Source organism: Physella acuta, unplaced genomic scaffold (assembly GCF_028476545.2).
Source record: "Physella acuta isolate Inbredline_101_S28 unplaced genomic scaffold, ASM2847654v3 ptg000021l, whole genome shotgun sequence".
NCBI classification, from domain to species: Eukaryota; Metazoa; Mollusca; class Gastropoda; family Physidae; genus Physella; species Physella acuta.
The window spans coordinates 234,983-255,671 of record NW_026731541.1 but is presented as its reverse complement, the minus strand read 5'-3'; the positions used below and the strand labels follow the sequence as shown (position 1 = coordinate 255,671).

General features: G+C 31.8%; 2 protein-coding genes and 1 long non-coding RNA gene across 6 annotated transcripts; all 3 read right to left on the bottom strand.

Annotated features, from left to right (window-relative positions):
* LOC131940322 (uncharacterized) lies at nt 1-4,952 on the bottom strand. The gene is made up of 6 exons (XM_059298975.1): nt 4,541-4,952; nt 3,660-3,768; nt 3,351-3,395; nt 3,023-3,097; nt 2,527-2,758; nt 1-2,377 (listed from the first exon to the last, which is right to left on the bottom strand). The coding sequence occupies exons 1-6, from the start codon at nt 4,903-4,905 to the stop codon at nt 720-722; spliced, it is 2,484 nt and encodes an 827-aa protein (XP_059154958.1). The 5' UTR covers nt 4,906-4,952; the 3' UTR covers nt 1-719.
* A 4,293-nt stretch (nt 4,953-9,245) lies between these two features.
* On the bottom strand, nt 9,246-19,259 carry LOC131940254 (uncharacterized protein C05D11.13). Of its 4 annotated transcripts, none has more exons than XM_059298893.1 (3): nt 19,145-19,259; nt 11,337-11,663; nt 9,246-11,064 (listed from the first exon to the last, which is right to left on the bottom strand). In XM_059298893.1, exons 1-3 carry the CDS (start codon nt 19,218-19,220, stop codon nt 10,160-10,162), a joined length of 1,308 nt encoding a protein of 435 aa, XP_059154876.1. In that variant the 5' UTR covers nt 19,221-19,259; the 3' UTR covers nt 9,246-10,159. The 4 variants fall into 4 exon arrangements, with proteins under 4 accessions (XP_059154876.1, XP_059154892.1, XP_059154900.1 ...); XM_059298909.1 differs by lacking the exon at nt 19,145-19,259 and adding an exon at nt 18,720-18,737 and having other exon boundaries at nt 9,248-11,064; XM_059298917.1 differs by lacking the exon at nt 19,145-19,259 and adding an exon at nt 12,321-12,339 and having other exon boundaries at nt 9,248-11,064.
* LOC131940316 (uncharacterized) lies at nt 15,768-17,617 on the bottom strand. The gene is made up of 3 exons (XR_009386542.1): nt 17,196-17,617; nt 16,901-17,008; nt 15,768-15,880 (listed from the first exon to the last, which is right to left on the bottom strand). It is a non-coding gene; the product is annotated as an uncharacterized LOC131940316 (long non-coding RNA).
* Nucleotides 19,260-20,689: the final 1,430 nt, after the last annotated feature.

The following is a 20,689-nucleotide window of genomic DNA, read 5'->3' as shown; positions in this document are numbered from 1 at the left end:
TAAAGACAAAATATTTTATTTTCCAACTCAACATGGAAATGTGAGTATAAATTTGAAAGACATCAAAGTAAGTTTCATCAAAAGTTCTAACAGTGAAGAGAATGCTAGAGACACCTGAATACAAAGTAAAGCTGACAATGCAAATATACATTCCTCAAAGTGTGGCACAGAATGTGATTCTCTACATACAAAGAGACCACTTAAATGTATATAATGTGACCAAGAGACCACTTAAATGTATATAATGTAATGGGACCAAGAGACCACTTAAATGCATATAATGTAATGTGACCAAGAGACCACTTAAATCAATAGGCCCTATTCTACCCACAGCTGTCTCAGTTTTGAAATTCAAAAATCCATCTTTAAACCAAGGGGGTTAATTCCTGATGCCATTTTAATTGCTTAACTAAAAATGATACAAGAACTTTAGGTTCATGATCCCTTTTAAACAAAGTTTGTTAAATGTACACAAATCACTGGTGTACAGTAAAAAATGTTACTATAATAAAATTAACAATGAGTACTATCAGTTACAGCAGAACATTGGAATTTAGTTTGAAAATTTCTGAATCATGGACATTTCAATCCTGTCTGAATCATGGACATTTCAATCCTTAAAAGTGTAGACCAGTGAAGGGATTGGGTTATGTGAAAAACTACAAACATCTGGGATGTGTTGGGGCAGGGGAGATGCCAGTTTTTTCAGAGACAGCATGTTACAGCAAGCATGTATCCAAGTGGTCATTGATCTGTTGGGCAGGTACTTTTATTGTACACACAGGACAAGACACTAATGGGGTGTCTTGTGCCTGTCTGGTTGCAGGATTACCATCTGCCTGTCTGGTTGCAGGATTGCCATCTGTGTGTCTTGTTGCAGGATTACCATCTGTGTGTCTTGTTGCTAGGTTGTCTTGGCCTTTTCCATGAGTTGAAGATGAAGTGCTTAAGTACTGAGAGTCCCGATTGTTTATGTATTTTGAATTATTCTGTCCTTGCAAGGACTCCAACCCAAATGCTACTTCAGAGCTTCTTTTACGTGGAAATGAAGAGTTGCTTGCCTGAAGAACAGATTCACCTGTTTTTGGTCTTTGGATTGGACCTAACAAAGTGTTCCTAGTGCCAGATGTATTACTGTTAAATGATTTTCGTATTTGTGAAAGAAAAGAGCTGCCTGCCTCCCCAGTACCTAACCGATAGCCTTGACCTGTAAACTTCTCTGAAGGGCATTTGGAAAGTGCAACATCTTCAGAACCAACCTGGCTCACATAATTAGATTTCTGTGGTTTTTCTATCTTTCTCTCATCTTGTGTGTTTTTAGCAAATGAAGTTGAAAGCTCAGTTTTTACATCGCCATCCTTTTTATGGGTGACCTCATTTATATCAGTACTACTTCCTTCCTCATCAGATTCTAAATCCGTGACTTCTGTAAAGCCTTCCTGCTTATTGCATGCACTGTGTTTTGCTTGTACTTTTTGTAGACTGCTGGTTTCCACCCACAAATCATCATTATCATCCAGCTCATCAAAGACATAAGACTTTGGTTTTTTCAAAGCTTTGGGTTTTTCCGTAAACTTTCCTCCTTCACACACACTAACAAAATGTCTGGAAAATATGACCTTGCTGTTATCTGGTCTTCTGCCGCCACTGTTATTCTTGTTACCTCTGTGTACAACTGGCGTCCTCTTTTTACGAATGTTTGAAGTTCCAGGATATTTTTGGCTGATTCTTTTAGAGGAGTTCATGCCAACAGTGGGCAAAATTTTCTTTTTGTGCTGAGGTTTTGGAGTCTGATGGGACATGTTAAGACTTTCACAATTTTTAATGTCTTTAGCAGTTAGATCAATGATGTCTGCTTTATTTAAAGGGGATACTGTATCCAGAGATGGGCTGGTGAAATAACCCTCAGAACTGCCAGTGTCTGCATCCAACATCCAAGAATCATCTTCATTCTCTGGAAAATTATCCAGACTTTCCAGTGAGATAGCACTGCAGTCAAACATCTTAGGTTTATCTTTTGAAGGGGGTTTCTCCAGTGAGACACCAACAGCTGTGTTTGAGGAAACTTTAGCAAGGCTGTGAGGGTTGGAACTATTTTTTACAGATGGGATAGAAAAGCTTGACGGAGCAACAGATTTGGCAGCTGATGAATTAGGTAAAGATGAAAACAAAGGACTTGGTCCAACAGCTTTGGTGGTCAGAACACCATTGACTATCACTGATTGCTTAGCTTTGTTCCCCGTAGAGATACTCTTTGATGAATTGTTGGAGGAAAATGTACTATTTCTTTGAATGACATTTTTTTGAGAAGAAGTTCCAAGAGAAATGCCTCTGCCGACAAAGGCACGAATATCAGTTGTTGGATTTTTTATTTTATCTGGGAAACAAAATGATGCAAATAAATATACAATATCAATATACAAAACAAAAGTGTTCATAACTAAATTAACAGAGGAGGATAATTTCACTCTTATTTGAACTTTAAAAAAAATAGTTATCCAATTAATCTTTCTGATACCAAACTACCTTCTTTTCCCTTTCCCTTTTTTTGACCATAGCCCTCAGGTTCTTTGATCTTTGTAAAGCTTCCACCACAAGAGGCTTGATGTTCTCCCCACCAAAAGTCACGAGGTGAGGGGGCGCGATTCATGGCACGTTTGACGTAACCAAAATATGGTTTCCTACTTTGACAGGGACCATCACATCTCCACCAGTGTTGTTGGTAGGCCTCAACTTCATCATGAAATGTGTGATAGATCTAAAGCAAAAATAAAATAGTACATCTACTCTTAGTAAAAAATCCCATTTCCTACAAACTTGTACTTAGAAACATGCTTAAATTATAAATAAAAGCTATTGTTTGTAAAGATAACATAACAAGAATGTGCCTGAAAATACATTGTTTGTATAAAAACAGATAGGAAGAGAAAAGAATATATGAAATCCAGATTTTGAGAGTATTATACTAAATAATCTTATTCTTAAATCATTGAGTAAAAAAAATAGCTGAAACTTTTCTTACAGAAATGTTAGCTCCTGTCTCTTTGTTAATTCGATGCATATGACTTTTAAACTGAGGGCCATGGCCATCATGATCCTAGAATAGATTTTTAAAATTGTTTTTTACTTGTTCCTGTTAATATGCTTAATCATGTTCATTGTCCATATTAAGCAGACTACACAGAAGTCGACATAACAGAAGACAACAGCAGCAAATCTAGCATTGTAACTTATGGGTTGGCACTAATGAACTATCATTAAGTCAACAACAGCATTTTAATATTGGGTGACAAACTAATCTTAATGAAGCTCACTTTGACTGAAAATTTCACAAACAAATGAAGTCTTACCCTATCATTGTCTGTGATAAACAAATAAGCATGGATCATTTCATGCTGAAAATTTAAAAACAACTTGTTTTATGAAAATATTTATATTTTTAAACACATTGTTTTAAAGTAAAGAGAATATCTCTTGCCATAACAATCAGGGTATTTTAATAAAATCTTAGTGGTTCAGTCTGATTATTCACAAACTTCTATAGAACCTTTCAATATCAAATCTGTACATTTCGTAAAAAATTAAGTTTGACTTAATCTTATGATCACTATGCATATGTAAATTTCTTTGACAAAATAATAGTAGAATATTTAAATTACCAAGAGAGTTTCAACTAAATCTTTTCTTGGCCTGAGCTTCAACAAAGGTAGACTAAGTCTGACAGAACAGAGACCTCCACGTCCTTCATAAACACATAGGCCTGCACAGCTGAGAAAAAAAATAAGAATAAATGAATAGCACATTTTCAATGAAGCTATTTAACAGTTGGGTATGTCAAAAAATAAACTAGAATAAACTAGGATGACGAAGAACTATATCATTACAACAGTTTATAAAATATGAATATGATAATCTTATAAGTTACATTACTGACAATCCTTACTCACAAGCTTGAGGAAAGTTTATCAAATTTTTAGTAAATTATATTAGTAGACATGGAGACTAATATTATTATGATAGAAAAGTCAGATACAGACCTATAAGTAGCAGTTTTTTTTAAAATGACTGTACTGTATTTAAACTATGTAGACAAATGTAATGTATAAGTATAGAGGGCCCAAGCAACAAAAATTAATTTTGTTAAGAAAAGCAGAAAAGAAAAGCCAGGCCAGGCTGAGCTATTTTGTCAATATGCACAGTTGAGAAAGGCCTTCATTCAAGTTTTCCCTAGGCTAGGTTAAAGGCAATAGTTTCTTTCTGCTGCGTATGCATATTCCCTATGGGATGGAATAAGCCATTTTAAAATAGTTATAATACCTAGTGAAATTTTTTAGGCCTATAAATTTCATTAGTAATATTAGTATGATTAGAATTGTAATTGATTAGTTAGTAGTAAGATCAACTAGTCTAGAATGTAGATCTAGAGTTCTACTATTACTATTACTATTACGCCTAAGTATTACTATTACTAATTGTAATAACCTAAAGTCTAGAATCTAGGCCAGGCCTAGATATTTCATTTCAAAATATTTTTACTCACAGAGTCATTCTGGGGCTCCATTTGACTTCAATTCCAGAAAGACGTCCCCAGAAGAACTGAATATTAAATTGAAGAAACAACTCAAAAATGTTAGGATTTGGATCTGAAAATTCCAATGATGGGTCAACTGGGGACAAACCCAAGTGAAACTTTTCAGTAAAATCATTCATCTGTATTGAAGCCGCATTCTTACTTCTTCCGCTTCCATTAAACTTTATAGCGTATTCTGGATTATCATTTACACTTCTGCTTTCAGAATTGTCATCGTCTGCAATTTTAACGGCTATTTCTCTGTCATATTCTTCCTGAAGTTTACGGGCGTATTCTAGATCGTCAAGGCCAGGAGAACCGAACATTTTCAACATTTCATAGATGATTAATATTAGATCTAGACTAGTATTAGTAGGCCCGGCCTATACCCGCCCTATAGATGATTGATACAATTGATAGAATTTAGTTAGATCTAGTCTAGGCCCTAGAATCTAGAATTTATCAAATCTTATGACTTATGTAATACATATAGTATAATAATATCCAGCGAAACGCAGCGCGCTAAACAAATTTAAAAAGAACTGCAGATAATATGACTATTATGACACAAAAAAAACGGTTGACAGTACAGTAACATTACACTTGGAATGATTACACAATGTTTTGTTCATGGTTCAGCATTTTTTTTAGATTTGAAGTCAATAAGGGGCAACTACTATTAAATCATTTGACTTAGGTTTTACTAGTAACCGAAATAATCGTTAAAAATCAAAGATTACGGTTATTAATGTAATAAAATAGGACTAACTGTTGCATAAATAGATGGGTTAATTGTATATTGTAATTGGAAATTTGTATGCCATCTTTAAATAATAAATATTGTAAGCAGTATATTTGGGGGTTTGAAGTGTCATTAATCCACATGGCAAAATGCCCCAGTTGTTTTTTTAAAGTGTTTTTTTTAAATAAGAAAAGGAAAAGTGTACCAAATTGTACCTATAGATTTAGATCTAGATAAAAATAATAAATGTTGTTTAATAACATAATAATTTCAATAAAGGATAATGCAGAGAAAAAAACTTTTTTTTTTATAAAGTGTTTCTACCTAGACTTCATTTACTTACTTCGTTAATGATAATTTCTTACTTTCAGTTTCAATCACTTTATTTAATTCACTTAAATTATCTTTACAATCTAATCACATACTTTATCCCTAAACTTAACCGAACTTGAAATTTAATAAAATAGTTGAAGTTAAAATACCTAATGTTACAGTTATATACAGTATAAATATGTTTTGTAACTTTCGCTTAACTTAATTTTCATAACTTCTTTTCTCTTAGCTCTTCTTTTCATTTTTGACCAAGCTTTCCTCTCTTTTCCATGCAGGCTGTTTTATCCAAGGAGGTTTGTATTTTCGCGCCTTTATCTTTAAGAATGTTTTGGAAACGAGTTAGGTTAGTATCATTAAAATAGTTAATAAATAGCATTGACGCACAATATGTTCAACTTTTCGGGGTGTTCCTTTTGCACAACTGTTAAACCAGCTAATCCAATAACGTGTATCTCTTTTACTTTTAAGTTATTTAGATTGTATGTCAAAGCAACTTATAGCTTGCTCAAACCCTTGTTGGTTTCTCAAACTTCTCTTATGTTGTTGGGGCAATCATAAGTATATATATGTGTGTATATATATATATATATATATATATATATTAGATTTTCTTAGTAAATTTGAAATGTACTCAATTTTCAACTTAAACATGACAACTAAATAAAAAACGTCCATACTTTATCCACTAGGCACTAATTTTGGGAATTTGCAAGTTTTAGACTAAATTATTGAATTTTAAATTTTTTGGTCACTCACAGCTATGGTATGAGGGATCCATCCATGACAACCTGCTTAAAAGCTGAAGGGTTTAACTTTTTAATTGACCGTGAAATAGATCTAATTTTTTTTTACAAGAGAGTTCCTAAAAGTAGAATTGGCCCGTCTATCGTCGGGATATATTTATAGAGGGAAAAAATTTAAGAGAATGTCATCAGAAAAGAATTTTAAAAAAGACAAGACAGAAGTGATGTTTGAATTCTTTTATTTCTTTAATTTTATAACATTTTTTATTGTACAAAAGAGCAAAATAAAAAACCATGCCAGGTAAACGTATCCATTCAAATAGCGGTCACGTGGTAAAAAAAAATAAAAAAATTTGGTTGTCATTTTTTGGACACATCTTATAAAAAAAAGTGTTGAAGATATTTGATTTATTTTTTCATAGAATGATAAAACTAATAATGCTTTACTTTGGAAATCAATTTTGTGATATGGAGATCTATATTTAAAAAGTTATATTATTTTGAATGACACCGACTTTAAATTTAGCCTACATTCTCCAAAGCAATTTTTGAAAATGCTTTTCTGGCATATTTCGACTTGCCACCTATAGCATGTTTTTATAACGTGAAAACCTGCCATTTTGCTCGTGGTAAACACTTTTAAAAGTAATTCCAAGGAGGTCCCTGGAACTAAGTCGAAAAACTCGCCGGAAGTCATGGTCCGATCCTAACGCCATGTTCTGGTTAGCAACCAATGACGCTTTCAAGTTAGTGAGCCTCGCTAATATATATATATATATATATATATATATATATATATATATATATATATATATATATATATGTATGTATGATTTTTTTTTAGAGAGGGAAGACTTCAGGTTTTGATCTTTGGTTATGAATCAAGTACTGTGAAACATAATCAACAACTTGACAGTCATCTGATACAGTCACCCTATTCAGCCATCTGATTAAATATTTGTTCCAAAAAGAATTTTAAAAAGTTCTACAGCATTCTAAATTTTTTTAAATGTGTCATGGGTGGGTGGGGGTATTACATCCACCCTACCGCTGTATTACATACACAGGGTAAACTGTATTAAATGTGTGTGTATATATGTATATAAATATATACATATATAAACAGGGAAGGCCAAGGGAGTCATATAGGTGCATGGTGGGGAAGCAGCTGGCAGAGGCAGGACTGGCTTCAGCTACTGCCTGGAAAATTGCAGAGATCGACAAAAGTGGAGGCAGCTTTCTCACTTTCTGTGTCTGCCCCATGTGTCTTGGTAAAAAAGATATATATATATATATATATATATATATATATGAGACTGTGGGTTATCAGTACACAACAAAGGTAGACCAACGGCGTTCCAAAAGATTTATTAACAGAGTATTTATAACGTTGAAATTCACAATATGATAATACTTGATCAGTACATGAATATTAAACTATGTTTGCATAATTATTGAGAGCAGCTCCTCCTTACCACTAACAGGGGGTTCATTTCCTACAGCAATATTTTGGACCAGGAAAAAACAGGGGAGGGGTAATTGACACTCAGCGGCAATGCTTCCTGGTATAGAGCTGGTAAGTAGGTCACCAACCAGTTCTACCGCTAAATAAAACCTGCATGAGCTATAGAACTGATTGGTGACCTACTTACCAGCCCTATAATGCCTGATGAATGGATTTCCCTGCTGCTTAAAATAAGACAGTAACATGTGTTAGTGATGTCTCAAACACCCTTTGAGCAAGATGAAAGATTCTAAACTTATTATCAGCGCGTGTTCCTATGAGTTCCTCAACAATGCTCTACACAAAACGTGTGGGGCTATTTGTCCTTTAAATCTTCCAATTTGTTTATACTTATGACCAGTCATATTTTCTTCATTGATTACCTTTTCTAGATTATTTTGATCAAGCCATTCCATTGCTTTATATAATTTTGCTTTTACTTAGCAACAAACAAGTGATATTGTGGCATCTGATACTCAATATATTAAAAAAAATCTGCCAGTGGATATATTATGTGGTAGATCTATATCATGGATTTCATCTGATGGATGAGATAAATAACTAGCTATTTGCCTTTTTTTTTTTATCACGGCAAGTTTATCTTGTCTTTAAAAAGAAAATCTTTAAGCTTTACATGTTGATATGCTTTATAATCAAGCTGCGCTGACTTCTTCAAACTTGGGTACAACTGTTCAAAATCAAGCTCTGCTGCTTTTATTGGCTCTGTATTTTTTATCTGTTTTGCTTACATTCCAACAGTATATTGAAACCTTAGCGAGACAGCACACCTACTAGTTGGTTTGTCCAAGCTATTACACTTATATAAACAAGGCCTCATCCAAAGACTACTTTTACAATACTGAGAGCTTGCAGCTCAAGGAAAAATAGGTCTTTTTTAAAATTTAGATCTTAGTAGAGAGATTTTTTTTCAAAATGGTAATATGAGAATTTCTGTCAATGTCAAAATAAATTTTGAATTATAATGCCCTGTAAGTTAACATGTACAACAGTATAAATACTATTTAATTTCTTTATGTTTGATTGTTACTCTTGTCCTTTTTCCTTATATATCAGGTCACATATCACCTTTTTAAACTGAATATGTGGTAAAATATAAATGTTGAAAATCATGTACATTGTAATTTTTACATATTAATATTATATAATACTAGTATACCAGTATGAGTAAGGTAGTGTAAGAATAAATATAATGTTTAATAAATTTGAGTAGTTAAATATTGCTAAAAGGTACACACACCTTGAGTTGACAGTTATCAGAAAAAGCATAAATAAACTATTGACAATTTAACTCAGAAAATAAAATAAGGAAAAAATTTATTAATTACACTTCATGTATGCCTAAATATCAACAAATTTATTTAAAATTATATATACAAGTATAAGGTAACATAAAATCAAACAAAAACAATATGTAGAAAATATTTTATTTTAAATCTTTAATATTCTTTGATTTTTAATGTGTAGGAACTGAAAAAACATTTCAAAATCTTCAAAACTGGAGTAAAGAGAAAATGTTAAAAAATAATGCCTTTTAGTCTAGAACTCAACAAATAAAAAAGAACTCAGATGACTAGTTGCTAAACAAACAAAAATTAACATGTCTTACAAATTACTGAAATGCTGTACATCAACAATAAGAATAACTTAAGTTTTGTAATGCTTGAGATTTTTTACAATAATACTAGTGAGATCACATATATTTTGATTGCTTCAACATATTACATCCCAGAGAACAGGTAGGTAAAATAACCGTTTATGCTGTTTTCATAAAACAACATGAACAAGATCCTGATTTTATTTTGTGAAACAAAACATCTTTTTTGAGGTTTTTATACATTATAAATATCAAGTTTACAACAAATGTTTACAAATTTAGTCACATTGTTACAGGTCAAGGGAGGAAATTATCTGAATTTTTAAAAAATATCTTTCACTTGTAGCACTACTAAAATAGATGATAAAAGTCATGAAACTTTACAATTCAATGACAGAAATCTAAATGAACTTTTTATAGTGATGTAATAGTACAAAGGATTTATACTTTTAGTCGCCTGGCTTAACACTCTTGCAACAATGAAGCTTAATGCAGGTTTGCTTTACTACACTACTTATAGACACAATCAGTATTTATTATAATTTCAATATTTATTTTATAGTTTTATTTTTCTAGAAGAGCTACATCTTGTCCAATTTGATTTGTTATACAGCTTGAACTCTTAAATAGTTATGTTCTATGATATAACAGATTAGACACAAAATGCACAATTTTCTTGTATTTGATGTTGAAGGTTTTCCTTCCTAATCTCTCTCAAGTGCTGTAACCTCTGTGACTGTTGCTCTTGTGTTTCAACAGCCCTATATTTTTTCCCCTGCTCTCGTAAACGTTCTAATCTCAAGCAGCGTTGCTCGAATGTTTCATGCTCATGCCTACGTCTCTGATTTTCTCGTAATCGTTGTAATCTAAGTGAGCGTTGCTCTGGAGTTTCATTACTACGCATTTTTTTTGCATATTCTCGTAAACGCTGTAACCTCCTTGAGCGCTGTTCTGGTGTTTCTTTTGCTGACAATTTAATTCTGATATCTTTCACACAAGTGTTTTGGCTCTTTTCTAATTGTTGTAAGTATTGCATACTAGTACATGGTGCAGTTTCCTCTGATCTAACTGGTTGATGCTCAAGAGATTGTTTATTACGTATTTTTCTTGCATATTCTCTTAAATGTTGTAGCCTCCGTGATCTCTGCTCCGCAGTTTCTTTCTCTAAATATTTTCTTTTATTTTCTCGCAAGCGCTGTAACCGCATCACTCGCTGTTCTGGTGTTTCATTTTCAAGTGATTTTCTTTTGTATTCCCTTGAGCGTTGTAGTCTCAATGCACGTTGCTCTGGAGTTTCATTTTCTCGACTTCTTTTTTTATATTCTCTCGAGCGTTGTAGTCTCAGTAAATGTTGCTCTGGTGTTTCTCTCTCTAACCACCTTGCTTTTCTGTTGTATGAAACTTGCAGTTGCCTGGTATGTTCAACACCTTTAACTTGGGAGTTTTCTAAATCAAAGCATTCTGTTGGTTTTTCAAACATACTTCTTTCACACAGTGATTGTTCATATTTTCTGATTGATTGATTGCTCAATATTTGTTTACCTTTCAAGTTGTGAGCTAAAATAAAATATTTGTAAAAACATATTTTAAGAGGCAAACAATTAAAGACATGAAATTTTTTAATGTAGGGCCCTATCTATTAATTTAAAAAAACATTTTTGTATACACAATAAATTAATGAGTCTATTTTTACATAGATAACATAGGATAAGCTAAATTTAATAAAAATTTTGGAATGTGGTTTTCAAATGATAATCTGTTGCTTTCCCAAACAAAATGCTGTTAAATTTGATAGTTATACAATAATTAAGATCATTTATTTTAATTACCTTGATAAAATGAATCACTACTATTACTATCACCAAAGGTGATTCTTTCCTGCATTTCTGATGTTTCCAGTTTAATGCTTTTCAACAAATCTGTTTCATATGATGGTTCTTCTTTAATATCTAACACATGCAGATCAGGTTTTATATCCTGTGCACAAAGCTCTTCATGGTTTTGGGAGTAGTGTGCGATTTCAAAGTATACATTAGGGGAATCTTCACAGTCAGAAAGTGTTTCATCAGGTTCAGTCTTTATTGACATCAGCATATACTCAGTGTTTTCATTATCACATTCTTGTAACAGCATTTTGAAAATAGACCTATAAGATTCTGAAATTTTTTATAAATAGAATTAATTAGAATATTAAAATTTGACTGTGATTATGTGATCTACATGATAAAACATATGTCAATTATATTAAAAGTAATCAAATAGTTGGATAAAGTAGTCTATACAGCTAACAATTAACTAACATTAATTTAACAGTACAAACACTAAATAATTGAATATTTGTTATTACTTGTTCGTTACTGAAAGACATTATTGATTTACATAATCAAAAGCCTGAAAAATTTTTAGTACTAATTAAGTTTTTTTTTCTAGAGTGGGGTTTTCAGAATATCGATCACAGAGTTCCCGCAGCCTGTTTGTCTTACAAAGTTGAAACTTCAGGTAAAATCTTAGGATTGATGAAAATTAATAGAAATGTAGTTTAAATCAATGTAGTCTTTGGTAAATAAAAAAATTATTTTAAAGTTGATTTAACATTGATTCTAAAAATATTATATGTCTGAAATCTGAATTATTTTCAGAATTAAGTAGTTTGATTGCAAAATCTTTATCCATGTTAACAATAATCAATTAATGATGGAAAATAATGTCAATATTTTAATACCCATTTAATCATTAAGGTAATAATACTACAGTAGTAAGTTATTATTAAATACTAGGCAGATTCTAAGCGGAAGAAGATGAGCTACAATGACCTGGTTTTTCTTGTCATCTAAATGTTCATTGTTTAGGCTTATGTGTTGTCTTGATGGGACAGGGATTAACATGATAAATAATTAAATAGTAGAGTAAAGTTCCGCGTGTGGTCAAAACCACGGTGTAGTCACATTCCTGTTTATGGCTTCGTATAATATTTGTTTGGATGTTTTATACGAAACTACCAATATCTGCTGTAAACATGTCCATTTCTAAATATATCCAGGTCAAATTCTTTTGTTTCACTCCTTCTGAAAGACGAGTTTTTAAATTTACAAGTTTCGAGGTATGACGTCGTAGGCGATTCTAGTTCCCCCGTATGAAAAGCACTAGGTCCCGGATGAGATGAATAAAACCAACCAATCAAAGCTTTTTATAACTAGGTTAACTATAAATAGCTTCTATTTATGTGCGGGACACTGAAAATACTGTAGTTAAGGCTATTAAAAGAATCTTAGTGGTGAAATGGGGGTGATCACAGCTGGGGTAACGATTTTTGTGTTTTACCCTCGCTGTGGTCACCAATGACTTGAGCTAGACTAGCCTAGATCTAGCTGCTCTATATTTCAAGCTAAGTCTAGAACCTATATAATTTCTATTTTTTTCTGTTGTTTTAAATTATTTTAATCATCTACTTCTTCTAAATCTAGTTTGTGTCTCTACATACAATCCAATTGAAGCAAATGTTACGTTTTGTCTTGTTAGTGATTGTTACGTCCCTTTGTTATGATTATAATAGTTGCGTCCCTTGAGTCATCACTGGGTCATCCGTAATTTGTAGTTAATAAATTTAATTAACGTGTTATTATTTGGTTTTGCAAATCTATTAATTAATTATACAATCATCAACACGTTTAAATGAGTAAAATTATTAAAATTGGATCAAAACGTAAAAAATACGCTAGTGATCACAAGCAGGGACAGGTGACCACAGGCAAGTAAAAAGGGGGGAAAAGTCGATCACAAGGAGGTTCGTCACTAAAACATGAATATCTCAAATACTATGCGTATGAATACAAAATAACTCATGCATATTAGAGTAGAATGGCAGTGGAGTAATAAATTACTTTCGGTTTGTTTCTGTGTGAAACGGTTACAAAATAGCGCCCGATGAAAATCGGGAGTTCGGAATTTTTCGCTATGTGTGACCACACGCGGAACTTTACTCTAGATTGAAATAGGCTATTAAAATAGATTTTTTAAAAATATTTTATGCTTCAATTATAGACTCCAATTAGTAGATCTCCTAACTAGATTTCTACTATAACTTAGTACTATGGACCCTAAATCCCTGACGACTTGACCGAAGCACAATTGCTCGAACACACTGAAGCGCAACTGCTCAAACACATGGTACCGATTGTTTTGTCAGAAGAATAAGGTTAAAAAGAAAGGTAATCTATCGTTTCAGGTACGTCAAATCACCCGCAACTAGTAATGTGAAAAACAGGTGACTCCTTAAATTTTAATAATTATTTCACATTTTGAGGAGGATTCATGTTTTGAAAAATACAAAAATGTTTCCTTGTTTCATTTATGCAGATCTACTTGTTTGTAAACAATTCAATTAAAACTTTTCAGTAATAAATGAAGACTAGCGATGTTTTTATCAGATGCAACCATGCTCATTTACTATTTACTAAAGCAGCCATCTTCTTTAAGTTTTATTTTGTTAAACTTATAGCGAAAGATTCAGGGGAAGCCACTCTATTTTACAAAGCTGTTGTTTATATAGCAAATCTTGCTCTCAAACACTGCTGTTTAGAGTTAACTTCTGGCCTATATTGATATTGATATATTTAGCCATTGATTTTGGTTTATTATTCAGTTATCTATAATAATTGACACAAATATTTTACAATATAGATCTACTTCTATTAAAGCCTTGACAATGAGGTAACTTTTCCGAACAATACTAGCCGCTGCCGATTTTACATACCTAAAGCGATAGATTACCAAAAGAAAAATTGATCCCATGCACAGCTAAAAAAAAGAGGTTAATTCAAGCCCATTGCGCAGCTATTGATAGTAATTTTAATACTATTCAATTTGAGCCAATTGCGCATCTATTATTAATCTAGTAAATTCTAATATAAGGCAATAAGCCAGGACAGGTCATAGCATTTTTTCATCTTCTGCTGGCCAGACTAGAGTCTAGAGGGGGTGGAAGGCACAAATAAATGAAATTTTATGGGCCTTTCTTTTTTTTAAGACTCAAAAATTTAGTTAGACATTCAAAAGTTAATATTATTGAATATTAATCTAGATCTACGGCCTACGGCATTTCTACGGTATTAACTATATTATATAATTAATATATAATATTAGCGTGTATTTCGAAAATTGAAAAATTCGTTATTTTCGGGAGGAAAAGATACCGATCGACGCGTAATTTTTTACTGAAACTACTTTTTATACTCTGTGTGTGTCTAGCAAAAGTTTATTTAGCCTATTTCGATTTTAAAATTTTTGTGTTTATAAAAAATTTGGATTAACCTGCCACCATTATTTTTCCTCTTACATTAAAAAAAAAAGTGTCTCCGATATTGGTAGTACACAACTTGATGACGTCATACGCGTCAAATTATATTTTCGGACTTTTCGTCATTTTACTATAAATTGTTAATGTAGTATTTTATTATGAGTTAGACTTATCAAAATTATATTTACTATACACAACTAGGCCTATTAATATTTGAATAAATTAATAGGCATAGGCCTACTGAAAACTTGAATTACAACCACCATGTAGTAGTAGCAAAATATTTTTTTTTTTATTATTAGATTTTAACATTTGTGTAAGGCCCTACATGACCAACAATTTCATACCAATACCATTGTCTAAAATAGTGAAAATGTTATAATATAGTTTATATAGGCCCTCTACAAAGGTATTCAGCTGCTTCTTATAGTTAGGCCTATAGATTATCAATATTATTAACCTTGCTTGAACACATTATAGTAAGTTATAAAAATTCATCAGTTAAGCTAGTGATACTAATTAATGGAATCATTATCTCTCACTATGAATATTTAATTTATTTATTCATTCTAAATATTTAATATGTAATTTGGTGTCTAATAAATATATTTATTTATTGACTGCTTACTTCCAATTACTGTTGTTGCACTGTGAATTGCGCAAGTCTAGAGAAAAAACTTCAGCATAAGCTTATTTTATCAGAACATGTATATGAAGGCTTACTCATTGCAAGTTGTTTTTTTCTAGACATGTATAGTATTCATGTGGTAAGTGCAAACATGGTGTTACTCTGACAGATCCACCAGTATAATTTCTTATACAAGACCTGGTTTCAAATTAAAACAAAAGATAAAAATAAAAAGAACCAAAATGGTTTGCTTTCCAAAAAATATTTATTTATTAGATTTAGATGCAATCATATAAATTTCAATTATCAATGAAAAGAACAAAGTAATAATGGGTTTAAGTTTAAGGTGTGAGTACAACAAAGTGATTTATATAACAAGTTTTAGTTGATGCAGATTAAAAAATGATCAGGTTGAATGAAAGTCATCAGTCCAGGAAAGATACAAAAATCTGCAAAGAAAAAAAAAAGTTATTTGATTTGTTTACACTATACTGTGTATCAAATTAGAATACCATAAGTAAAATATAAAAAAAAAAAGATTAAAAACATAATACCATGTCATTACATACCAACCTTTATTTTTTAACAAAAAATTTAGCGCACTTTTGAAAAAATAGAAATTATATACATATTGTAAAGACATAAATATTGCAATCATTGCATGTAACTGTAAACATAAAAATATATAACAAAGGAACAAAGCAAATTTAAAATAAAACATTAATTATTTTTTAAAGCTCAAATTTTTAATAATCATGCTGTCCAAGGATTAACAGCAGATTAGGATGTAAAGCAGAGATCACTACTAATCTAGTCAGCTATTAGTGATTCAGCAGGTAGGCAAAAGTCCTCAGCTTCATCCTCATCGGGTGCCCAGTAGCCTACAGTGTAGACAACAGACTTGTTCTTTTTAGCTAGTACTCTGTTAATAATCCTCACATAATAGCGATGCACTTCCTGATCATCTAGCTCCCACTTGTCAGTCAGCTGGACACCAACCAGGTCTTTACCACCCACTATTCTTGACAAAGAGGGTTTCCGCTTCTGTCAACACCACAAAATAGGGGATGGTTTACTGAGACATTCGATCCAGACAACACATCATAGATGGAATTTTCAGTATCTCTGCGTTCCATAGCTTCCAACTTTTTCTTCATCTGCTTTATTCGAGATTGAATGTCTGTGTCTATTTTGTGCTGTAACTGGTTTGTGTCGATGACCCTGTCAAACTCCTCAATCAGTTTGAGATTCTCTGCATGAACAATGTCATTCTTTACTGAGATCTTGACCCTTTCTCCTCTTAAAGCATCATCTATCTCCTTCAATACTCTGTCATTGTCAGCAAATCCATCTCCCATTTAACACTATCAATCTTGGTTCTCAATTCTCTTGCTGAAGATGTCCAGTTGTTCTTTGAAACCTAACCTGCAATTTAGCATATTTTATGTTTGAAATCATCAATAACTTACCCTTTCATGCTGTTTCTGCACCAGCCAATACCTGCTTTGACATCTGTTTTTTTTTTTCTTTTATGTAAAATACTTCCTCTTCCAACACTGGATCTGTGTCTGCTTTCTCTGCAATGATTTAGTATCTTTTCTTAGTTTACTTATTGTAGAAAAATATGAATTGTAAAGGAAGTTCTGTGCAACTGTATTTTATAGCTGTAAGTTGATGAATCAAGTCATGACTTAGTATACTAAAATAAACAATTAGTGTTAGAAAAAAGTCTGTTACATTAGTAGTCTATTACAAATTACTTACTTAATCCTCATCACTCCCTGTGGAGTATAGGGCAGCAACAAATCCCTGCCATTCCACTCTGTCCTGGGCGAGCCACTTTAGTTCATGCCAAGTCTTGCCAGCAGCTTGCACTTCTTCTTCCATCTCTCTCCTCCATGTTCCCAGTGGTCTTCCCCTCTTTCGTTTTCCAGTGCCATGTTGGGGGAGTCATCTTTTGCTCTTGCGTAGGACATGGCCCAGCCATCTCCATCTCCTCATTCGAACTTCTGAAAATGCATTTGGAAAATTTAGATATAGATATCTAGGCATAAGGTTTATTTTAAAATAAATAGACTAGGCCTATTAGGTTTATTTCACACAAAAAAAAAACCATTTGTTTTTAAAATTGTGAGTCTAGTAAAAAGTTACTATTGTTTAGAGTTTAGAGTAGAGGTAAGTTAGAACTAGATCTAGATTTAATTACTTAACACTAAATAGGTATATCTATAATTAAAAGTAGTCTATAATTAATAATTAGGTAAATAATTATGATCAATTAAAGTACTGTCACTTATCAGAAAGACTAACCATGATTCCGATGGCTGAATGATTTCTCACTCAGATTTCTATCAAAGCGCTGCAAGACCACAGACTGAAAAAAAAAGTAGATTAGAGATTCTAGAATCTAGAGTCTATATCTAGAAAATTAGATTAATTTTTTAATAGAGATCTAGATCTTCTAAAATAATTTAGATTAGGCTTATACTTAATTGTACTATACTATATATAGAATATGTATAGAATAAAGAATCTACATCATCTAGAATCTAGATCTATTATTAAATCTAGAGATTCTATTTCTAGGTTTCATAAATTGATCTAGAATCTAGATCTAGCCTCTCCTAGTGATCTAGTCTAGAGTCTAGCTTGACGATCATCTGGATCTAATCTAGATCTAGATCTAATTCTAAGAATCTAACTAGACTCTAGATCTAGATTAGAATGATAGAATCTCTAGATCTCTAGAGTAGATCTGGATTTAGATTTCTAGATCTAGACTCTATTCTAGATCTAGATGATATAATCTAGATTCTAGATCTAGAAATTCTAGGTCTAGTCTAGCTAGATCTAGATTCTAGATCTAAATCTACCTAATGACACTATTAAACCTTATTACTTTTTTTCGTAAAATAGTTTTTTTTAATAATGCTATTTTTAAAAAACTTATTAAATATACAATATTTTTAAAATCTTTTTAAAATAATGGCGGCTACAAAGCTATCGATTCAGACTTTGCAGGTACATTTAAACGACTTGTTGGTGGGAAATTAGCCGTTTTCAGACTTAATTTAAAGAAAATTTGCAAAACTCTGTCGAACTACCAAAATTTTAAAAAGAACTGGAGTTAATGAAACATTTCAAACAAAAACTAAAAATCTCCTAGATCTAGATCTATCAAGTCTCAAGTATTCAACCGTTTTAGGTTTAGATTTTTACATATGGATCTAAATTGATATGATAGATATAGAATTATAGAAATAGATCTAGATCTAGATTTAAAATCACCACAGAAAGAAAGGCTCAGTGTTGACTTACTTAACTAAACACCTGTCACTGTTTTTCGTTCGATTAAGTTTTTTATTTTGTGGGTAGCCTCCCCTTGTAGTTAAACGTTCAAACTTCAACTTTTTATTTATTTATTACATTTTTATTAATTTTCAACAGTTCTAATATGTGAAAATTCACAGCAACAGTTTTAAACAATTGACAAATAATAAGCTTAATGCAGAAAAAATAGGCCTACAATAGTAAATGTTGCCAAAAAAAAAAATAATAATGACAACAAATAAATTTCACTGTTATCACTGTCACTGTAAGTCACATCACATCTCAGTTTTACTATAAAGCAAAACAATGTTACTTTTTGCCTTATGATGTATGACATATACATGTAAGTATAATTATACAATGGTAAATCATTCTTATGTTACCTCTATTAAAAATCAAAAGTCTCTTGTAATAACACATAATCTTTTTAGCGTGTTGATTTCTAAACATTAAGTACATAATCGACTGATACTGATTGTGTACCAGGTCCTAATTCTTTAGATTTCTTGTCAGAAAGTGAGCATACTTAATTTAAACAATATTTAGATCAGAACTTGAACCTGCTGGAACAAATAACTAGGTCAGAACTTGAGCTTGCTGAACAATTAACTAGGTCAGGACTTGAGCTTGCTGAACAAATAACTAGGTCAGGACTTGAGCTTGCTGAACAAATAACTAGGTCAGGACTTGAGCTTGCTGAACAAATAACTAGGTCAGGACTTGAGCTTGCTGAACAAATAACTAGGTCAGGACTTGAGCTTGCTGAACAAATAACTTGGTCAGGACTTGAGCTTGTTGAACAAATAACTAGGTCAGGACTTGAGCTTGCTGAACAAATAACTAGGTCAGGACTTGAGCTTGCTGAACAAATAATTAGGTCAGGACTTGAGCTTGCTGAACAAATAATTAGGTCAGGACTTGAGCTTGCTGAACAAATAACTAGGTCCACTCTCCCTTGTTTTACAAAGAGATAGACTCTTGTAACTGTCTTTAACTTGTGAGGTAACTAACACTATCTGTTTTATTACTAATTGCATTAACCTCACTGCAGCTACCATTTGTTTTAGGGATAGTGAATGAATTTCATTAAATCATAGACCTCAAGCAGTTTCACTAATTAGGAAACTGACAAGGCAGAAGCAGGTTAAATTAACCTAAACACAGGAAGGTTTAGTTTAAAACCAAAATGTTTCAATTTCTGACGTCAGGGCATGTGAGGCTTGATAGCTGGGAACCTATCTTTGAGAGAAAACTTGAAAATAAAACAACTATTGCCTTTTAGTTTATTCTTGAATAAACAAAGGCATATCCACAAAGAAAAGCAGAGTGAATTCAGAGTCATATAACCATAAAATTAGATAGTCCAAGCTGAAATTAATTATTGATTGTAGACATCTGTAGTAAGTTTCTCCAGATAGAGCTTTTGGTTCTAAATTTTGTTACTAATTTTATGAAAATATCTAAAACAATAAAAATAGTAATGCTATTTTCAAAAAAGCAAAATATTTTTTAAAACTGCACTTTTTGTGAACCAATATTTTCTAAATTAATTAACATGTAAGTGCTGAAATAGGCAAAGCTTCTCAAAAGTATTAAATATCTATGCCAGATTCTTTAGTCATCTAAAATTTTCAGACAAAAAACTGTTTTGACGTTTTTCTTTTCAAACTAAATAAAAAGAAAAAAAAAAAGCTAAAATAACTTCTAAAAAGCTTTACTGTAGTAATGCACTAAAAAGGAGAAAATAAATTATTTTCTTTGAATATAAAATAATGAACCACTATTTAAATATCTAAACAAAAAAGTGTAGGTAGCTGTAGGCCTATATATATTTCCTTTACTAGAATTAGAATTCAAGATGCGATCCATGCTTTTATTTTTAGTTATTAAACAGTGGTTCATTATTAAATACTTAAAGAAAATCATTT

Excerpts from the sequence above, each read along its gene's own strand:
- LOC131940322 (XM_059298975.1), bottom strand. The coding sequence starts at position 4,905 with ATGTTGAAAATGTTCGGTTCTCCTGGCCTTGACGATCTAGAATACGCC. Across the intron at positions 3,396-3,659 it reads ATTTAGTTGAAACTCTCTTG|CATGAAATGATCCATGCTTA; the intron begins GTAATTTAAATA and ends TTAAATTTTCAG. Across the intron at positions 2,759-3,022 it reads AGACAGGAGCTAACATTTCT|ATCTATCACACATTTCATGA; the intron begins GTAAGAAAAGTT and ends TTTTTGCTTTAG.
- LOC131940254 (XM_059298893.1), bottom strand. The coding sequence starts at position 19,220 with ATGTACTTAATGTTTAGAAATCAACACGCTAAAAAGATTATGTGTTAT. Across the intron at positions 11,664-19,144 it reads ACTTTTGATTTTTAATAGAG|AATCTTATAGGTCTATTTTC; the intron begins GTAACATAAGAA and ends AAAAAATTTCAG. Across the intron at positions 11,065-11,336 it reads TAGTGATTCATTTTATCAAG|CTCACAACTTGAAAGGTAAA; the intron begins GTAATTAAAATA and ends ATTTTATTTTAG.